This window comes from Malaclemys terrapin, chromosome 1 (assembly GCF_027887155.1).
Source record: "Malaclemys terrapin pileata isolate rMalTer1 chromosome 1, rMalTer1.hap1, whole genome shotgun sequence".
NCBI lineage: Eukaryota > Metazoa > Chordata > Testudines > Emydidae > Malaclemys > Malaclemys terrapin.
The window spans coordinates 189,624,754-189,645,399 of record NC_071505.1 but is presented as its reverse complement, the minus strand read 5'-3'; the positions used below and the strand labels follow the sequence as shown (position 1 = coordinate 189,645,399).

Below are 20,646 nucleotides of genomic sequence, written 5' to 3'. Positions count from 1 at the left end.
AAGGACTTTGTATTCCTGTGTGTTTGGACTGTGCCCAGCACATTGGGGGCACAACTGGAACACAAAAAAAATGAAATTATTAATACTAGATTTATCATTTCTAACCGAGTACTAGACATGTCAGAAAAGGGAATTCAAGCTTACCTTGAAGATAAAATGTTTGCGATGATCAGGCCCACTATCATCCACCAATACGAATACAGGTGGTGACCATCTTCTTTTATTACATATCTCCATCAGTGCAGAAACTGGATGTTTACCTTTAATATATCAACATATTTTATTTCTATATTAATTCCAATGTTACTCCTAGACAAGTTACCTTAAATTAGATATTTTAAAGGAGTTAAAAAAAGGCCTTACCTGAAAGATCCTTCATTACACTAAAGTGTCCCGATCTCTTTTGTGTCTTTTCTCCCACTGCAACAAGGCCTAAACAAAATATGGACCATGTTTATATCTTGTGTTACTTTCTACCGCTATAAACCTGATTTTTGCATTGAGCTCTTGCAATTGGAGCATGGGTTTCTCTCATTCCATTAACCAACAGCATGCATTAATGACGCCTATCTATGACGCCAACTGTAGCACAATCACACATTCAAAAGCCTTTTAATCTCTCCCTTCATTTCAACACTACTATTTTTTCACACTATGCCAATCTTCTTAACTTGTTCCATTAATTATTCCATTGAGACTGTAACTAGTCTGTCAGTCACCAGGAAGTACAAAGCACACTAAGGAAGGCACTCTTCACCCTCAGAGAGCTCAGTACTTCACTGCTCATGTCACCTTTGGGAAAAATGTATGGCAGGAGCTGAACTAAAACTCAAGAGACTCACAGGTGCAGGGCTCCTGCAAGCCACCCAATGTTCAACATTCCTCTCCCGGCCCCATGTACTTCAAGCTTGTTGAAAAGTCATGGAAAACCTAACCTGCTGCAATTGTCTGTTCTCAGGAGGAAGGAAAAAATAAGTAGGTGATTTAAAAAAACAAAAAAACCAAAAAAAACACATTCTGTATAGTTCTGAGGCAGTAGCTATCAAACTTTCATTCTGTTAATTACTTTGTACAAGACATCCTCTCGTAAGCCATGTCCTCCACTCCAAACTTCCAATCCCAAGATTTTAAAAGGTAAGATAAAACAATCAATCTGCCTATAGCGTAAGGAAATGCATGCAGTGACCCACCATTTTCCTTTAATAAAACATTTTACCCTCATTAATTTCAAAAATGCCTTTACTTCCTCTCAAGTGACACTTTTAAATACATGTAAAAATAAAATGTTTGAATGACAATCGCTCAACTTCTTTTCCTTCAATCCTTTCCTTTTATTTTTCTTGTTTCTTACCTAAACTTGATTCCTCTCCTGGCTTCTGGGAATGAAGGAAGTAAAGGGGACATATTGCTGTTTTTCACTGCTGTTCGTTTTTGTTTTTTTTAAACTCGCCTCCTGATTACCACCAACCCTTCACCCTCAGAACTTCAAACATAGTTTATTTTAAGGGATTATGGCCCCAAATTACCTCCAAATTCAAACAACTCTAACGTTTCTTCCTTTTTCTTGTTGAAAATTATTTACATCAGAAATAATTACAAAACTGAGGTTACAATGAAGGGAGGAATCCTATAGCACATTATGTTTCACATCTGGCATCTTGAGAGGTATGGCTCTGAAGCAACTAATGGGAAGAAGATGTTCTGCTTTCCACTGTTAACTGAAGCAGTGTGTTTTTACACCTTTCAGCTGCTGAGAAGGGAGCTCTCACAGCTTAATGGCAGCCAACAGAGCAAAAGAGTAGCTTAGTGGCTGTAGGCCTGGAAGCTGTTCAGGCCATGCCTCAGAGTAGCTGGGTCTGGTGCAGAGCCATGGGAAAGGCTGGCAAGCTCTGGATTCACACCTTGCTGCTGTTTCCCAAAATAGCTTTACTGAACAAAGTTAATTGACTGTCCCTGGATGTATGTTCCCAGAAGTCAAAATACTCACTATTTTTTAGTAACTTTACACAAGATTTCAAAAATTGTTTTCTTTTATAAGAAGGGAAGAAGAAAATTACTTTGTCCATTTAAATTTTTTGGCAGAACACTAACCCCTTCTAGATAAGGTTCCAGTCTGGCTTTCAGCAGTACACACACATTGGTCAAGGCTGTCCACAACCCTTCTTCATACTGGTTTGCACAGCACTTGGCATAGATTTGGCATTTTATAAATAACAGCATCAGTATATTCCAATGCACTTTATTGCCCTCCCCATGTACAAGAATCACTTCAGCTACCTATTTTTAACAACCCAAGTTGCCTCTTTATAGTGTACATGATCTTAATATTAGGCACCTATGTTGGTTTAGCGAAACTTCAGCACTTCTCCCTATCAATCTGGGTTTGATTTTTTTAGGGAGCCTGTTGGAAAGGATCATCTATCTGATAAAACTGAAAACAGGAAAAAAAAGGATTAAATTAAAACAACCCAGGGATCGCTGCAAGGATATCAATATTTGTCAGTGAACCCATTCCAAGAAAGGGAAGACGCATGGTCAGAGCTCTCCTCAGATGGATGCCAGCAGTCTTACTAATAACTTTGCTTGTATGCTGTACTCTTCTTCTCCACCTCTCTGGCCATCTTACTAAATAGTAAGTTCTTTGGGGCAGTGAACGTATCTGCCTATTTGTTTGTACAGCGCTTAGCACAACAAGGCACTGGTCCTGGTACAGGTCTTCAGGATTATATAAATAATCATTGGGATGAATGTCAAACTCTACAGATGTAAGAAATGTAATCAGATACCACAGAGGTCCCCAGACACTCAATAAGGTTAGTACTCCCAATCATGGTTGTGAGCCTGTCACATAACCCATTCTGCAGGCTGCTCAGAAAAAGAGAAATGACCTTGAAGGAATTTTAGTTTAGTTTATAGATCTATATAGTTCTTCCCCGATACCTGTGACATTACCCACATAAAACTGAAGGAACTGTTATCAGCAATGAGAGCTTTACAGGACAGAGCTGCTGAAAAGGCTGTGCTGCAGCTCAACAAGAAGTTTTCTTCCTGGAACATCTGTCAACTAATTCTTCTCCAAACTCGCTCGCTCTCTCTCACTCTAGCTCCCATCTGGCAAGATGTCTGACAGAAATGAATAGTTGTAAAGCAGGTTTAGCCACTTTATATGTAAAACTCATTTGTTTTCATGGCTTCCTTTTCTATATTTTTGGACTGTTTCATCGCTCAATTATAAAGCCATTGTGTAGATTGCTAAAGGAACTATAAACTTTAGACAGGATCACAATCTTATACTTGTAAAACGGAAGAGCCTCCTCAGTCTCCATTTCCTGACTCCACACAGACAATTTTTACAATCTTGACTATAACACCTTATTTTCAGTGCATGATTGGTACTTTGAGAGCATTCCGCTATTGGGAAATCTCTATGTGGACAGCTAGGGTCTGGTTTTTAGTATCTGCAGTTTTCACTGACTTACCAGCACCTATGAAAATCAGGCCTATAGAGTTTAAGTTTATGTCCTTTGTTTCTTTTCTGATTGAAACTATGATTGAATGAAAACTCTGCTTTAAATGTCTGTAAGCTTAAATGTGATCTATGTAATGTAAAGCTCAAAAAGGTTAAGGAACAACTGGTAAATATTTAGTTTTCTACTTAAACTACAAGCCAATGTTAATCTGGTTTACCAGTGCACATTATGAAACAATATAGGTGAAGTCAATTGGAATTTTGCAGCACATTTAAAAATTTTAACTTTAAGAGCTTAAAAACTTTCTTTCTGAATCACAGCATACCTCAGCATGCATTGTAAAATAAAAATGCTGCGGAGTTTGCATATATATGCAAAATACCCAATTGTGTAATCTGGGCAGCTCATTTAAGCCACAGTAGGGTTCTGATCCTGCAGACATGCTTATGCATGTGTCTAACTTTAAATGGAAGAGGAGCCCCATAGACTTATACAAAAGTATTTATGGCTTTAAAGTTAAGCTCATGCCTAAATGTATGTAGACTAGGGCGTAAGGGGTCAGTATCAATACGACTATTTTTATTGTAATATTTTTATAGTAATATACATATTACAGTGAAAATAATTGCCATATACTAAGATTGTTCTATTCTTTGCTATAATAGACAGAAAACCATTATCAGTTTTATAAGGTTTTAAAAGGCTCAAAGAAAGAGTTTACCTTTTCGATCTGTCTTAAAATCCACTAGGATAGGCTCCACAGTTCCTTCTCTGTTTTTTCCTAATCCCTCTCCTTCTCTCCAGCCCATTTTTCTCATCAGTTGGGCTCCCATTCCTCCAGTTACAGGGGCTGCTCTTAAGAACTGATCCTATCCAAAGAAAGAAAAGTAAAACAAGTCCTAAAGTTAGCACTTGATTTTAAAAAAATAACTGGGAGCTTCCAAAATGTTTCTAACAACCTTTCATTGATCAATTCAAGTGAATACACCTTAGCTTTACATACATTTACATGGCTTGTAGAAACCAGAATTCACAATATACAAGTTAGACACATAATTTGTTCAAAATATCAAACTAGAAACAGCTTAAGAAAATTTTAATGAGATCCTTTAAGTCAAAAATGGCAATTTTAAACATTGACCTGTTTCAAACGTGTACGTAATAAAATGATAACCAACGTTTATTTTTAAACACATTACTTTGGTTCCAATGTATCTCTTCTTATCTTGTGAAAGGAGGCAGTGTTAATTGTTTAACTAGCAACATTTGTGCCAAGTGTACCTAGTTATTGAACAAAATACAAGCAAATATAGTAATGACATTCAAATACTGTTTAGGCATATTTTAAATATGAATAATGCTTCCCCGCTTTATTACGCAGCAGTTGCAGACACACATTTTACTCTGAAAATCCACATAGAACAGTTACAGGCGTTTCTTTAAAAACAAATGAACAAAAATAAGGTACTTAGCCACACAGTTCAGCAGCAGTAGTTGTAATATCATTGTCTCAAATCATCATTACATAATAGTTGTTAAGTGTCGTAAGCTTATCAAATAGAATTTTTAAAAATCTGTTTTCTTGTAAAGAACTTTAAAAACTCCTTAAATGTTTACGTACCTAGGCCTCGATGGCCGCAGTGTTGTGAATAGTAGGGCTGGCATTGACCGTGGCAAGAAGGCAGCTACAAGGATTTGACCCTGAAACAAGTTTCCATATAGAGGGGTGAAAGTTCACAGGTTATTCTGTGAACTATCATCTCTCTTCTGCCCCACCCGCTGACCCAAGTAAGTCAGTCATTTCCATCACAGCAGCAAATTGCTTGACTTAATATACAAGTTTACACATTGGTATTGATAACGCAGTTATTCTCACACAGTAGGTAATAGATACAACACCTAGTATTTTTGTAGCATTTACCTATGTTTCAAAACAGTGGTAAGTTCACGGAACACTTTTTTCTTTATTTTATTTTTTTACTGTGTTTGACGTACTAAATATTTCCCAGATTTGAAGAGACGAAGACAGATATTTCCTTGGTTTCAAATATAAGCAGAATTAGAAGTTTTCCTTTTCCAGGAGACTTAGAATATATATATCCTTAATAAAAACTATTAGCCTCTCAACACAGGCAATTATGGCACATACCAAGGACATATGCATCATAACCCCCCACATTTCCTGTTGTTAAGAAGTTAAATCATAAAAATTCCTGAACATGTATAATAAGAATAGTTTTCCAAATATTTACCTATATAAGTAACAAAACAAATCCCTAGAAACCATGCAACTGAATGCTGAGTTTAACAACAAGGTGCTCTGATGGAAGGAAGGGTAGACAGAGGCTAAGTTTACCTCTCCAGTCAACTTTCGATCGGTGCAGGCCATGCAGTTTACGTGTATGCAGAGACAAGTTAGCTGATGTTCGATACCAACTGCCTCACTCTATACACCTAGAATGGCTTTTACTTACTTCCGGTTTCATCCTCCCCTGTCTTTTCCAGGAACCTCTCATAAGAAAAGGTCAACCATGCAGAGTATGATACAAACCCCAGTCAATGTCACCCAGGGTTCCGATTCCTCTTTTGTACCTGCTTTGCAATGATAGAATTTTCAACATCAACATCTGTTTCATTATCACCAACGTGTATTCAGTTCACAAACCAGAGTAGGAGCAAGTTCTTGATGAGGTCACTTTCATGTTATAGAGCTTTCCCATTACAATTTCAAATTAATTTTGGAAAAAAAGACTCAAAATATACCCATCTCGTGGCTTAAAATGAAGGCATTAATTTTAGACAGAAAATATCAATGCCTAAACAAATCCTAAACCTAGAAAAAAAAAGTCTAACTAACTTTATCTAAACTTTTAATGTGCAATTGTACTTCAAAATTACTGTAAACATGGCATTGTCTTACTCAGATCTGCTTCTTGTGCATTCATATCTTGTATTGATATCTGCTGATTTTAGTGGCAGACCATGTTTCTACTGCTTTTCACTCTTGTTAGCACAACAGAGCCAACACAGTTAAGAATGAGAGCTGGATTCTATTCCTTCTTGTGCTTCATTAACAAAGCCATTTACTACACTGCAAACAGTTACACCTGCACAACCCCTTTGCCGGCTGCAGAAAGTTTGTTTCTCACACATCACTACCAGAAATAAAGAGCTCAGCTTGTCTCACATTCCAATTAAAGAGAACAAGTATTGCAGGTCAGAGGAAAAACAAAACAAAACTTTTTACTTATAAATAGAGGAGAACTGAAATAGAAATCAGGAAAGAAAAACATGAAGCCATACAATGCCATTTATACAGTTACATTCAGAGTGAAACTGCACTTTAAAGCAAATGTGAAAAAGGACATTTATAAAATGTTAATTTTTTTAATTAGATAATTAATGGAACTAAAAGGAAACAGCATGGTCTAGAAAACTGAACAAAGTACTTGAAATGACCAAGTTCCAAGTCCACTCTGCCACCGATTTGCAGTGTGATGTTGGAAAAGATACTTCAACTCTTTGTCTCAGTTTCCTTCTCTCCAAATAGAGATAATACTAACTCACCCACCCTGTTATCTCACGGAGGTGTTTGTAAGAGCTCCATATTTGTAATGAACTTTGAAAGTGTTTAAAAAAAAAAAATCAAGTGATGCAGGACATGTGAAAGATTCAAATTCCTTTTTATTTTAAATTAGGCAGGCAGAATACCAGACTAGACAGTCCAATAGGACCATAAGGTACAGTAAATCCTATGTTCCTAATTCTTTTCATTATAATTGTCAAATGAGTTTCATAACAGATTAATACCAATCTCTATTCACAAATTGTATTACAAGAGAAACTGCTCATCAAGATGACAGTTTAATGGCAACTTCTCACCTGTTAATCTCCAAGCCCTCCTACGCCAGACCAGACAAGTGGGTACATCTCCTACCAGCAGATGGGGACGAACAAAGAGCAATGCTCTTGTGACACCACTTCTCCTATAAAGGAGGCTGGCTGGCAGATCCTGCTCAAATAATTTAGAATGCTTAATGCTTAAAACTACAATAGGAAAATAACTTCAGAACAGTTTCAACTCCAACAACAAAATAAGAACAAGCGTGGGATACCTGGGATGGCACAGGAGGGCTTAAAAACCAAACTAACAGGTAAAAAATTACAATTTTACAGCTTTATGGTATGCCAACAAAGCCCAGATAAGTGGGAACGTCAATAACAAGAGAAAAGGTGAGTACCTTACAAAAAGTAAAGTAAGGGACTACAGTGAGCAGGACCTGGCTACCAAAGATGGCAGCAGCAAAGCCTAAAATATCAGGTCCAGAATGATTTGAGATGGCATATAAATATGCTTAACTGGCTGCTTTCTACACAGTTCTGGAGGGGAAGAATCCCATCCTCTTCTGTCAGTGAGGTAGACATGATGTTGAAGGAATATGTCTTCACAGAAAACAGAGCTGCTTTATCCTGGTCAATGGTTCCTTTCACACAAGACACTGAAGCTTGCAGATTGCTAAGCCTTTTATGGTTGGAACTCTCAAAACCACCACCACCACCACCACCACAAGTGATCTGACTTTATATCTAAGATACACAAAGCCCTCTTCAAAGCGAGTGTTTCATGGGGCCAGTCAGAATAAGGAGAAGGAACAGCCTTGTGAATGGAAAAAAAAACTTGGAAGGAAATTGAGAGCAAGCTTAATTATACCTTGTCCTGATGAAAAATTAATGCAGGGAATACTGCCAAAAGGACTTACAGCACTCGTTCTCTCCTAACAAAAAAGCAAACTGAAAAGAAATGTTCACCCCTCTTTAATGGTGCATGTGAGAGGGCGTTTGGCACTAAATACAGATCTTATGGGGACAGAGAGGGGAAAAAAAATCTCAATTTTAGCTGGTCAGCTGTCCTAAAAAACATTACCTTCAAAAGTGCATCATAGAAGAATGCTCTAACTTTGCCTCTTAGTATTACAGTGGCATGGACCCCGAAAGCCAATATTTCAGGCCTTTCAAAAACAGAAAAAAATTTCACTAGTAACTGGACTTAAATCTTCTGACCTTGCATCAAGCTTGAAATATGCCCTAATCTGCTTTTGAACACTTATCAAGCGGTTCAGATAAATCCCTCTTCATGCAGGTCCAACTCAAGAACAAGGGATTCTCCATGCTGTACCCACTGAGAGACAGTGGGTGATCACAGAAGAGATCCAGCCAGCTACAGTGCTACCACCTCCTGAGCCAGTCCAGGAATTCCAGCCAGTCCAGAAACACCAGGATGATCTTCTCCCTGAATTTGGCTATCTTCTGAAGGACTGACTATGGTGAGACGTATAGGGAAGATACACAGCAGGTCAAACTCCTACAAGTGAGAGTTAACACCCGCTCACAGGGCCAATGAATCCTGGACTCTGGAGTAAAAGGCCTCTATGTTCACATTCATCCAAAGAGGTACCAACAAAATTCTGAAAAGCACCTATTAGTTTGAAAGACTATTCACCACCCCTGTTTGTACAATGCTATTACTGAGTGCTTAGTTTTGTTGGTGGGCTTTTTGTTTTGATTTTAGATTGTACAGAATATAAAGCTTTAGAATATTTTTGATTGTGTATCTTCTGGAAGTGATGCTGCATCATCCCTTAGAGCTGTTATCCTGGGAAGACTTCTGCAAAGATACGGGTTTTCCATTCCACTGGGAAGGTACTGATTACAGTGATTTATGTTGAAAGAAAACTCCATTGTAAAGAGCCCATCACAAAGGAAACCTTATCCCCTTCCTCCTAAAAGCTCTGAGCACTGTCACCTCTAGGATTTCTGCTGATCATAGCTCTTGTGCTGGGCCAGAGAGAAAGGAAGTCTCAGAAGCCTCAGAGCCAGTCCATTCGGAGGCCTTTGAAAATTAAATCCAGGGACTTGAAATGGATTCAGTACTGGACAGGGAGTCCACGGAGCATAAGCCACATCAGAGTGTCTTGTTAAACCACCTGACCTTTACTTTCATCCCCAAGCATAGCACACTGTAGCAGACAAGCCTGAAGGTGATGAGCACGTGATAACTTTAAAGGCTGCCTCCACTTCTTGTAAGATCAGAGACGGCCAGACAACTCTCCATTCAAGAGGAAGTGATATCACAAGAGTTTTGTTTTTTCTTGTCTCCATCTACTGGCGAAGGGAGTCATACTCACTTGTGGTGAGCACAAGGGAATGTGGAAGACAGGATTTTACCTCTTCAAAATGTCTAGCCCTAAATATAGCTTTGTAACAGCCCTGAAAATGCCTTGTTTTACAGCAATAGCACAAATCAACAAAAAAAACATTACACTGTGCAATGTGTTACAAAAAAAAAAGAACCCAGTTAACAAAACACAAACCAAAAAACCACCTAGTTTTGGAAAAAATGTATTTGTTGTATAATAAACGTGGTAGAGTTTATTGATCTAGAAGCAACTGGTGGTGTTGGGAAAGTCTAAACAAGAGTAAGCCTCAAAAGAACTTGCTTGATGAAAATATTTTACCTACTTCCCCTCAAATGATATTTTGTACAGCAACATTCTGCTTTGTTTTGTTTTCGTTTCAAGTGATCAGCCTCCAGAGAGAATTTATCCTATACATACTATATGTAATAGGTTAATAATTTCCACATTTGTGAACTGATTACATCATTGATGATAAACAGAAAACCACTTTTCAGAAAAAATAATATTGGTCACAATTGTATCAATGGGATAAAATGAAACCTACAGAATGTTGTTCTTTTGGGAATATTGTTCAACAACCCAATGTCCAAACATTATGAATCAGTCACATTACTAAAACGAAAGAAAATAAAAACACTGCTAGTTGGAATGCCACAGTTATTCAATCTGCCATATTAACCATTTTAAGTAAATAAACTTACATGCCACACAAAATTTTATTAAGGTGAAGTTAAAGTTGCAGGTACATAGCGGTTTCACTACATATTACCTTCCAAAAATACTAATTAAATTTTTGGAAACCCAAATCTTAGAAACCCAGGAAATGGAGAGTTAAGATTGCATTTCTCAAACAAGCAACCCCAACTAACTTAGCTCGCCTCATAGATATGCCTATCATCATCTTTGCATTTAGAGGATCAAAAATGTACACCACACGTTGGTTTTATAATCTGTTTCATACATACCTGTCATACTAAGTGCGATGTCTGCATATGGAGACACACTAACTCTGTCTCTACTGACACTTTTGATTCTGCAAAGTGCTGCATGCCTCCAGCTCCTTGCAGGGCAGGGCCCTTAGTAAAGACAGGCATGATTGCTTTCAGTATGCTATTTGTAACAGAAATGTCTAACATTTCTTTGTGCCTGCTGTGTATGACTGTAAGGACAGCCATAAAGCAGCATTACCACTACATAGCTATGAATAAGACATTCTACTTTTTGTGGTTACCAACAGAAATTTAACATTTTGGTATGATGGATAACGGAGTATGAGTTTAATTTCTCAGGGCATCACTACAAGAGCAGAATTAAGGTAGTTCAGGTGCCTTGCCTGAGAAATGCAACCTGAACTCTGCATTTACTAGTTCATTCATTTTTTTAAAACTACCATTCCTGAAAGATAATATGCACTCGAAACACTGTGTGCCTGCTTTGCCTTTTGTGTGAGATTTTCCCATCTCATCCACAGAGCTGAGGTCCACCTTGTAAAGTTCATCAACCCTCTAAGTAAGCTTTGTGAGACTTGTCAATAGTCCCACAATTCCTGCAAGCTTTAAGAGACTTGTATGGGTCCCTAAAGCCCTTTAGATTGGGTTTGTGATTGTGGTCACCTGTTAACCCCAGAATTTTGGTGGAATGGGGAAGCTGAAAGAAGCAAAGAGGTCAATCTGAGAAACAGCTCAACTATGCAGAAGAAAGTGTGGGGGAAGCACGAGTACCTCCCTGACTTCTCCACCCAATGGATTCTCCTATGGTCTGCCAGAGAAGAGTTCTGCTGCTGCAAACCACAGGATGTCTATTGGTTAGAGAAATCATAGAGGTGCTAGTGCTTCTCCCTGCCTACTCCTCCTACATTCGCTGCTGACCACATCATCCCCATCTGGAGCTTTCTGTTTCTGGTAACACCCGCGTTCTCAAGTCAGAGGTCAGTTCTCTACACGTTTCTCCCCACAGAGACATGAATATCTTTTGAGAGGGATGACATGCTCAGAAGCAGCTCGGTAGTGCAGGAGAAAAAGGCAGAGGGAAAACACACCTGCCTTCTCCACTCCATGTATTTTGTTAAAGGACAGTCCTGCAACTGCAAGCCACAGAAGACCATCAAAGAATGTCAAAGAAGGAGAGATGGATGAAAACGGGGGCGGGCGGGGCTTGGGAAAGAGGAGATCAAAGGGTCATTCTCCTGCCTTGTTTTGGGAATCTCCTGAGGTATGCAGGAAGAGAGAACCCCAGAGAGCCTTAGGAAGGTTTACTGGCCTCTTTCACAAGCCTTTTACCAGAAAAGTTCTCCTTTTCTCCTCACTGATAAGCCTCTCTGCTGAGTGGTTTTCATTTTGAAGTCTCTCTCTGCCAGGAAAAAGGTAGAGACTCTATTTTTTTAATCACTGGAGCTGATATTCTGAAGCAACGTTACGGATTCAAAGTAACTTTTTAAATTAAGACTTTCATAAAGTAAATGTTGATCCTCAGCCCTAGATCTCATCAAGATCCCAGAAAATTTTCCATCTAACAAGTATCTCTTTCCTTTCTATTGTCTTAATTCAAAGCGTGGGGGGAGGAGGGGTGAGAGGAGGTTAGAGTTTTGAAATTTAGTGAACACTTTCTATTTTTAGAGTGTCATGATTCAAGAACCTCTTGTTCAGTTCATGTCAAATTTCTGCCTAAGCTTCAAACCTAACTTACTACTTTTGAGAAACCTATTACTTTTTTGTAGACTGTAGAAGAATGAGCAAAATCAGTCTTGTAACAAACTCAGCTGCTGCAACCTTTGCCAGAGTGAGTGCTGTTACTCATGATTATTTGCCTGTAAAAATGGAAATCTCATAGATTCCCCAGTTTTATTCACTGAAACAGAACTCATTCAACATTGATTTTCAAAGACGAAATATAAAATATTAACAAATTTACAAAAACATATAATTGTAGGACACATTTTGCTCAGATGATAGGCTGTTATTTCTCTTATTAACAAGTATCTAGATGCTTGATACTAGATCAATAAACCAGTTGCAACCCCTATTTTAATATTTCAAAATATTTGGCTTGCAGAAATGGTCTTATATAATGCAAACAGAGGCAAGAAAGCAAATGGATGGAACTAATCCAAACAGAACAATTCATCTTGGGACAGAAGTGCTGATCCTGTTCCCATTGAAGTCAATGCCAAAACACCACTGAATTCAATTACATCAGGATCAGGCCCTGAACAATACATTCCAAACGGATTAGCTTAATTGAGGACCTACCACTGCAACAATACCCAAGATTATGGATGTCAATTCAGCCCATCAACAGTAATAGAATGTGTGAACCAATCTATTTCAAATACCAGCCACACTTTTTTAAAATTTCCATAATGCACCTATCAAGCTCTCTAGGCATCAGAAAACCTGTTCAGATGAACACCTTAATGCATAGCTAGATAGATATGCATTGTTATTATGCCTAGATTGAACGCATATAGTAAATTAATTCAGTTAAGGATATAGTATATTTTCCAAGTACATTGTAGTAGACTGTTAACAACTTTAGTGTGCCATTTTTCATATCTTCCAATAATTTCAATGTTATTTATCATTTGATATTTGGACATATCTGTCTGCATATCATCTACCTTTCTAATCCATGCTTGGGGGCCACTGTTGGACAACTCATCTGAGGACAAAATCTGTGCTCCAGTACTTCCTGTGAATTGGCCCGGCAGAGAGTTTGACTGCGCCCAAGCATCAATCTACAAGATAAATCAGCATAAAAACAAAATAAAAATCTGCAACTTCTCTCCATAAATGTAAAGATCCATGCAATTTGTGTTATGAAATGGAACATTTACCTGCCCCCCCCCCTTAAAAAAAAAAAGGAAGTTACTAGATGGTTATAATTTATAACTATTTTTACTTTAAAACATTTAAACCATAGAGTGGCCATGAACAAGTCATCTCCCTATTCTTTACCACCTTACTACAACTCCTTTCATCACTTTTGTAAAGTATTTGTTCTGGAGACAAGTACAAAAATGATTACTGTCTCCCCCAACCCCTTTTCCCCATAATTATAATCTTTTCCGGGACTAGGAAAAACTATTTCTGGTCAATTCCTTAATCAGACATGTGAAGCAGAAAAATCACCAGGTAAACCATGGTATGCCTTATATATCCTAGGCTATGGTATATTTAAAGTACTGTTTTACTATGAAAGATGATTTTTTAAAATAGCATTCTCTCAAGGACTCCCACTTGAACTCTGCCTAATTTTTTATACTGTGCTCATCACAATTGTTTTGGGCATGTATTTACAAATAAAATTATCACCACCTGTTAACTTCCAGCCCTGCAATCTGAAAATCAAGTTGGTTTACCTTCCAGCTTATGTACCGCCAACAATAAATACTCTGTGGTAAAAATTTAAACTAAAATTTTCAAATCTGAATGCCTAAAGTCAGACTCCTAAAATCCATATTTGGGTATTTATATAGAGAAAGCGACCTGATCTAAAAAGCTTAGCATCATTTTTCACTAACTTCAAAAAACATTGATAAAGAAAAAACAGTGCAACCCACCTGTTCCTGTGCACGATTTAACAAGCACATGGCCTCTAAGTCAAATGTATTTTCTGTAAGCCTCTTCTGAGCCATTGTTCGTTCATTCATTGCTGTAGAGATGTCCACAGTCTAGGAAGAAATACAGCTTATTTATTTTTTAAAACAGATTGACCGTAATAATGCGTTCTTGCTCTAGAAGCATTTATTGCAAAATAAGGGGATATGCTACAAAAGTTGTGTTATGCATTTGAAAGTAGTAAATTGAAATGGAAAACAAATTATACAAAAAAAATTAATCTGACAAGTGCTTGTTAAACATGTATAATCTGAGTTTTATAAAGTTACTAGAAATTGTGTAGGAATAAAGTACAATATAGTGCAGTGTTCCCCAAACTTTTTCGTCTGGCAGATGCCAGACGACGAGCCACGGAGGACCGTGGTGGCGGACGAGCATCTGCCGAAATGCTGCCGACAAGCGGCATCATCCAGAGGCGTCGCCGCCGAAATTCGGCGGCATTTCAGCAGATGCTCATCCGCCAGCCAGTACGCAGGCGCACTTAGACACCCAGGCGGGCGCCATGACACCCGCGGGCACTGCGTTGGGGACCCTTGATATAGTGGTATTACTTTTTGCAGTTCTAGCATGTTCATAAATTGGTCTACAATCACTAGCCTACTAAAGCTTAAATTTTCAACCAAGAGAAATAGAGCAAATGTCCCAGATATATAAAACTGAAAAATATTTTTAAAAAATGCTATAAATATATTTAATACTGTCAAATACTAGAATGCAGAATTAATTAATTAAAGGGAAAAGGTCAGGTCCCACAGAAATGTAAGCAGAATTTCTTTATAAAGAGCAGTTCCTGTTAGGATTCATGTTTTAATACACACAGTTATTTCTCCAATGTAGTGCAACTTTTCATACTTGTATCACATGCATTTTATCAACCTGGATTTAGTCCCACTCATCTACTTAAGACCTCTTCTCTTTCTCTTTCAAATCACTTGCTTCTAATTTCTTCAATAGGACGTACTTATTTCTGCTCATTCACAGACTGCAAGCACCTTTAATTCTTAAACCTGTTTCAGGATTCTTCCCCACCAGCTGTAGTAGGACTTCAAAGGACATGCTGCTCCAGCTAATGCAAATTATTCTGGGGTGTACCTAAAACCCAAAGGCATCCAAAACACACTACTGAACAGAAACAGGAACACAATTTTAAGAGGGCAGGCCACGTAGATATCAATTTCACAGTGAAGAAGCGTGGTTTGGGACTGGCCTATTGCTGGGTAACCATGACACACTGCTATTTCCTACCACTTAACCTGAAGCAAAGAGGTGGTAGCAAATGGCTGATCTCACCATATTAAAAAAAATCAGTACAAACCAATATCACATTCAGATACAGCAGTCCAAATTCTGGTATCGTCTTTGGAAGTTAATTCACTTTGAAAGCATAGAAGAATAAAGTTTATTTAGATTTTGTTCCTATACATAAACTATTACCAAAGGCAACTATACCAGTAAATGTCCTGAAGATTTTGATAAAGGGTTCAGTTTTGGAAAACAATTATTTTTTCCTCTCAAAAACTGAAAAACTCTGCTGGTATAACAAAAAAGTTATACCAGATTGTAGTAGGGAGGGAATTTTTTGCCTGAAGAGTAAAAACAAACAAAGGTTATTACATAGTCCAGCCTTGAGCGTAGGGGACTGGACTAGATGACCTCTAGAGGTCCCTTCCAGTCCTACACTTCTATGATTCTAGGAAACAAAAACAAAAATTCTTCTGCCAAAGATACCACACATCAAGCAGAGAAATTAATGTAAAGTTACTAAAGGGACACATTCAACTTAAATTTGCCCCAAGTTAAATTTTGTAAAATTAAACTTTTATAAAAGTGAAGATCATAAGAATTTTTTTCCTTAACTTCAATGACATCTGTTTTTACATCTTCTCCCTGAAGTGTGAAACCTAGACTTTGCTATACTGAGCACCTAAAAATAAAATACAATTAACCAAAGTAGAACCAGATTGCTGGCACAGAAAATTATTTAATAATCTCCTCCAAAAATTGATAGGCACTAGTGGAAATACAATGCATGCAGTGGGGACACTCAGGATAAAGACATTTATTTAGAATTTAAATCTCTCTATATATCAGATGAAGGATAGGATAAAAGTTACAGTGGAACTTCTTTCAGAGTAGCAGCCGTGTTAGTCTGTATCCGCAAAAAGAACAGGAGTACTTGTGTAGAGCATATGCTCTAATAAATCTGTTAGTCTCTAAGGTGCCACAAGTACTCCTGTTCTTTTTAGTGGAACTTCTGAAATCACAGAAATAAATTCTGGAAAATAACGTCAGACTAAGGCGTTAAATGCAAATACAGAGCAAAAAATAAATCATAAAATTTCTATCCGCCAATGCAAGTAGCTTAAATGCAAAAATAGGTGAACCAGAATGCCTTTTAATAGAAGAGGAATCTGAACTTTTGTCATAGACATTAATGAGTTCTTGAAACTCTCAGGAAAGAGACATGGGTGAACCAATTGGAACAGCTCCAGGCAGACCTCTGCTCAATGCACATCAGTGGTCAAAAACAAAAACAAAGTGTTAAGAGGTACAAGTATGGGATAGAAAATAAGAACAGTATAAAGCAATCATATTCTTTAGTGGTACACTCTCACTTGGAATACGGTGTTCATTTTGGATCACCATATCTCAAAAAAGAGAGAAACAGAAAGGTCCAGGGACAGGTGATTGGTTTGGAGACTTCTGAATGAGGGAGACTGAAAAGACTGGGACTGTTTACTTTAGAGAGAGGAGACATGACAGAAATAATCAATACAATGAATGGTACAGACAAGGTAAACTGGGTGTTCTCCTGTTTAGCCTCTCACATAATATAAAAGGGTATCCAATAAAATTGAAAGGAAATTAATTTAAAACTAATGAATATATACTTTACACAGACACATAATTAACTGACAGCTCACTGCCACTGAAAATCATTAAAGCCAAGAATTTAGGAGGATTTGAAAAAAGACTAGAAATGAGAAAAACGAGAACATCTAGAATTACATAAAACAGGATAACTAATTTTTATTCATGGGATATAAACCTTCATGGTTAAGGGGAAAAGACGACAACCATTCACTGTCTGTGATTAGGAAGAATCTTTCCATATGGGTAAGTTATTCCATAATTGTGCACGGTGAAGCATCTGGTACTGGCCAGTCAGATACTGGAATAGATGGACCCGTAAAGGAATTCCTATGTTCTGCAGAGAATTGCAGAACATAAACAAGGAGCATAAACAGTGACAAAGTTAATTAAAACAAATTCCAGTAATAATAATCTAAGGTGTTAATAAATTTGTGTACAACATATACTTTTTTGTGTTGACAGTGCCACTTAAAATTTTAACATTAAAGTTTATTAATGTTTAGCTTGTAGTCAGGATTCAGGAGAAAATTATTCTACTCACCAAAATTTCTTTCTTTCTAAAGCCCCAATCCAGCAATGCACTTACACATGTGAATAGTGCACTCAAGTCAGTAGGACTATTCACATAGTTAAACTTAAGTGCTTTGCTAGATCAGGGCCTATTAGCAGCTACCCCACTTAGAAAGAATTTCCCCTCATGGTTGGTCACCATATTTGAGACAGTAGTGGCTAGCATTACTCTATGGTAGCTTTGGGTCTTGGAAAATGCTTGGAGTAAGGAAAGATACTGTTTTACTTGACTACACAATAATATGAATTTCAACATTTTATCCTCTGTAGAAGAACTCGTGCTCTCCATTTCTGAGTTTCAACACTAATGTTGTCCCCACAGAAATGATGCAAAATCTTGCAGCACTGAGGACTATTTTGGCAGACAGATATGCCAAACTATATTTTGTGGGGATACTGCTGGATTTTGTGTTACACTGGCTGCAAAGATTACGTTTTTAATTAGTGAGGGGTGTGCAGAATATGAGATAGGTGCCTCTCAGTTTTACATATCTACAGCAAATAAATCAGTAAACATTTTCAGACTTGTAGAGTTCACTGCAGAATAAAACTCCCCCCACATGCTTCCTTGGCCAGCTGCCACTAAACTTCCCAATAGGCTCAGCATCTTTAGTACACAGAGAGTCTACTCTTCTCTCTCCACCAGCAATCATCTTTTCCAGAGAAATCCTGAAGTTGGGAGAAGGCTAAGGACCATATTTTTTTCTCCCATCTCCAACCACACTGGATAATCACATTAGTTGGATACTTCTGCTAAAATGGTCAGCAGTAAACTAGTTACAGGGGGTAATTTTTACAGCTTATTCTGAAGCTAGTTCAGTAAATTAAAAAATGTCCCACACAAATTAGGCATGATCCTCTGATTCCTGAGGCCAATGTGGACTGATACCTAAATTGTCACCATTAGGTTTCACAGTTAATAACTCAGTGAGACAAATGGGACCAATTCGCATTTGTTAGATCTATTAATTAAGCTCCAATAATAGTGTACTTGGTACTGCACAATGCATAGAAGAAAATATGGTCCTGGCTCTAAGAAGTGTATAATCTAACAAACAAATCATTCAGATACAAAATGCACTGGGACGGCCCAGAGCATGGTTCTATCTCAAAGTGAAGCCAGGTATGTTTTTTTGTTTTGATAGGTATGCAAGCAATTCTTAGGCAGGTGGGATGAAGGGACACCCTCCCCTTAAAAGAAAAAAATTAGGAGACCAGCAAGAGGGGGAGGGGGTGGACTAAAATGGACTGACTTCTGAGGGGACAGCAAAGTAATCTGCCTCCAACAACCTCCTAACCACGCAAAAAACAGAGCATAGGGTTGCAGAAGATGGGTTCTCAAAAACAAAACAAAACCTGAAAATGTAAATAGTAAGTACCCGGCAGCCAAATCAGACAGAAATGTCAGGACTGAAGAGAATCAAATAGCTATCATGGTAGACATTTGCAAATTGATTTCTGAGATTAAGGCCATGAGAGAGGATCTGATGAGCAAGCTTCTTACAGTAAAGAAGGAAGTTACTGACTTGGGAGATGGAGTCACTACGCTAGAGGCCAGCCTAAGAGAAGCAAGTGACAGACAGAGCTGCAGAGCTTCATGGCACTGATGGGGGACGGGGAGAGAGAAAGGGGCAGCTTAAATTGGATGATATAGGAAACAGAGTGAAAAGAAAACCTCAGAATTAAGGACTGCCTGAAAACATTGAAAGAGGAAGCCAGTATGTAAACACTTCAACTGTGGATTTGTTAAATCTCAGCTCTGCCGGGGGTGAAAGTAGAGACAGCACATACAGCAATGTTGCCCCCAACTGAGCCTAACAATAAAAGACCCAGAGATCTAATTGTGAAATTTCACTACATCAGCAGAAAGACTTAATTAGGAAAAAAGCCAGGGAGCATTCAAAGCTCACACTCAAATGCCACAAGCTCCAATTTTTCCATAACCTCTCTGCCCCAATCTTAAAAAAGAGGAAAGCACTGGGAGAAATTACAGCAGCACTCACGCAGGGAGATATTTGCTATAGATGGGGATTCCCATTTAAATTCTCTTTCTACTTGCAACATACAGTAAGAGACTTTAAACAAGGGGGGGAAATTTACTCATATGGAATAGAACTCCAAATCTCAGACACACAAGCAGATACTCCAGAGGTAGAAACCAAGGATAAAATGCTAGAAGAATCCTGACAGATGGTGAAACCCAAAAAAGGAGGATAGGAAAAGACAAGACAAGGGCCTCTAGAGAACATATTGCAATGACAGAAGTGAAGCTGAACAGGAGAACACAGATACCTGATGAATAACCTACAAGGGATTTCTTGAGTTTCATCAAGAATTAACTGTTGTAAACTAACTTATGTTTATGGTAGAAGGGGAATAGTATGAAATGTGCTTCAACTGGGGTGATCATAACTCTGTGATTGCTGTGTTCTTTATTTTAAAAAGTAGAGAAAATAAAGGACAAGAGGCAGTAGGAAGGGAGATCCCAGGTAGGGTGGAGATTGGAGCAAACAGAGGGGGGATGGGAGGAGCCTTCGGCAGGGTACTGTGTAAATCCCCCATGTAACTCAAATGATCAGATGGTAATCTATCCCTAAGGGCAGAAGTACCTCCTCTGGATTGAAGAGAAGTAATCCAAGTGTTCATGGGGAGAGTATGAGGATTTAGGATCATCAAAGCAGTCATTTGGTGGCTGATTTATAAGCTCTGTTGGTATTTTATTTCTGGAATTAAACTAAGGGAAATAAGGGGAATTACCACAAGAATGGTTCTTTCTTTGGAAGTAATGTCTTTGAATGTCAAAAGGCTAAATTATATGATTAAAAGGGAAAAAAGCCCTGGAAGAATTTAAAAACAAAACTACTCAGGTTATTTTCTATTTCACAAAACTCACTTTCAGGTGGGGAAAATTATGGGCAT

General features: G+C 38.0%; 1 protein-coding gene across 4 annotated transcripts in view; it reads right to left on the bottom strand.

The window, feature by feature from the left end:
• SON (SON DNA and RNA binding protein) overlaps window positions 1–20,646 on the bottom strand; it is a 58,156-nt gene that overhangs the window by 3,219 nt on the left and 34,291 nt on the right. For 3 of the 4 annotated variants that reach the window (XM_054048438.1, XM_054048429.1, XM_054048450.1), the window contains 5 exons: window positions 14,226–14,336; window positions 13,284–13,400; window positions 4,192–4,339; window positions 364–432; window positions 145–260 (listed from right to left, as the gene is read on the bottom strand). In XM_054048438.1, the coding sequence (XP_053904413.1) occupies window positions 145–260; window positions 364–432; window positions 4,192–4,339; window positions 13,284–13,400; window positions 14,226–14,336 (561 nt within the window). Of the gene's footprint in view, window positions 1–144; window positions 261–363; window positions 433–4,191; window positions 4,340–5,091; window positions 5,172–13,283; window positions 13,401–14,225; window positions 14,337–20,646 lie in introns of those variants that run through there. The other variant, XM_054048445.1, reaches the window with a different exon arrangement.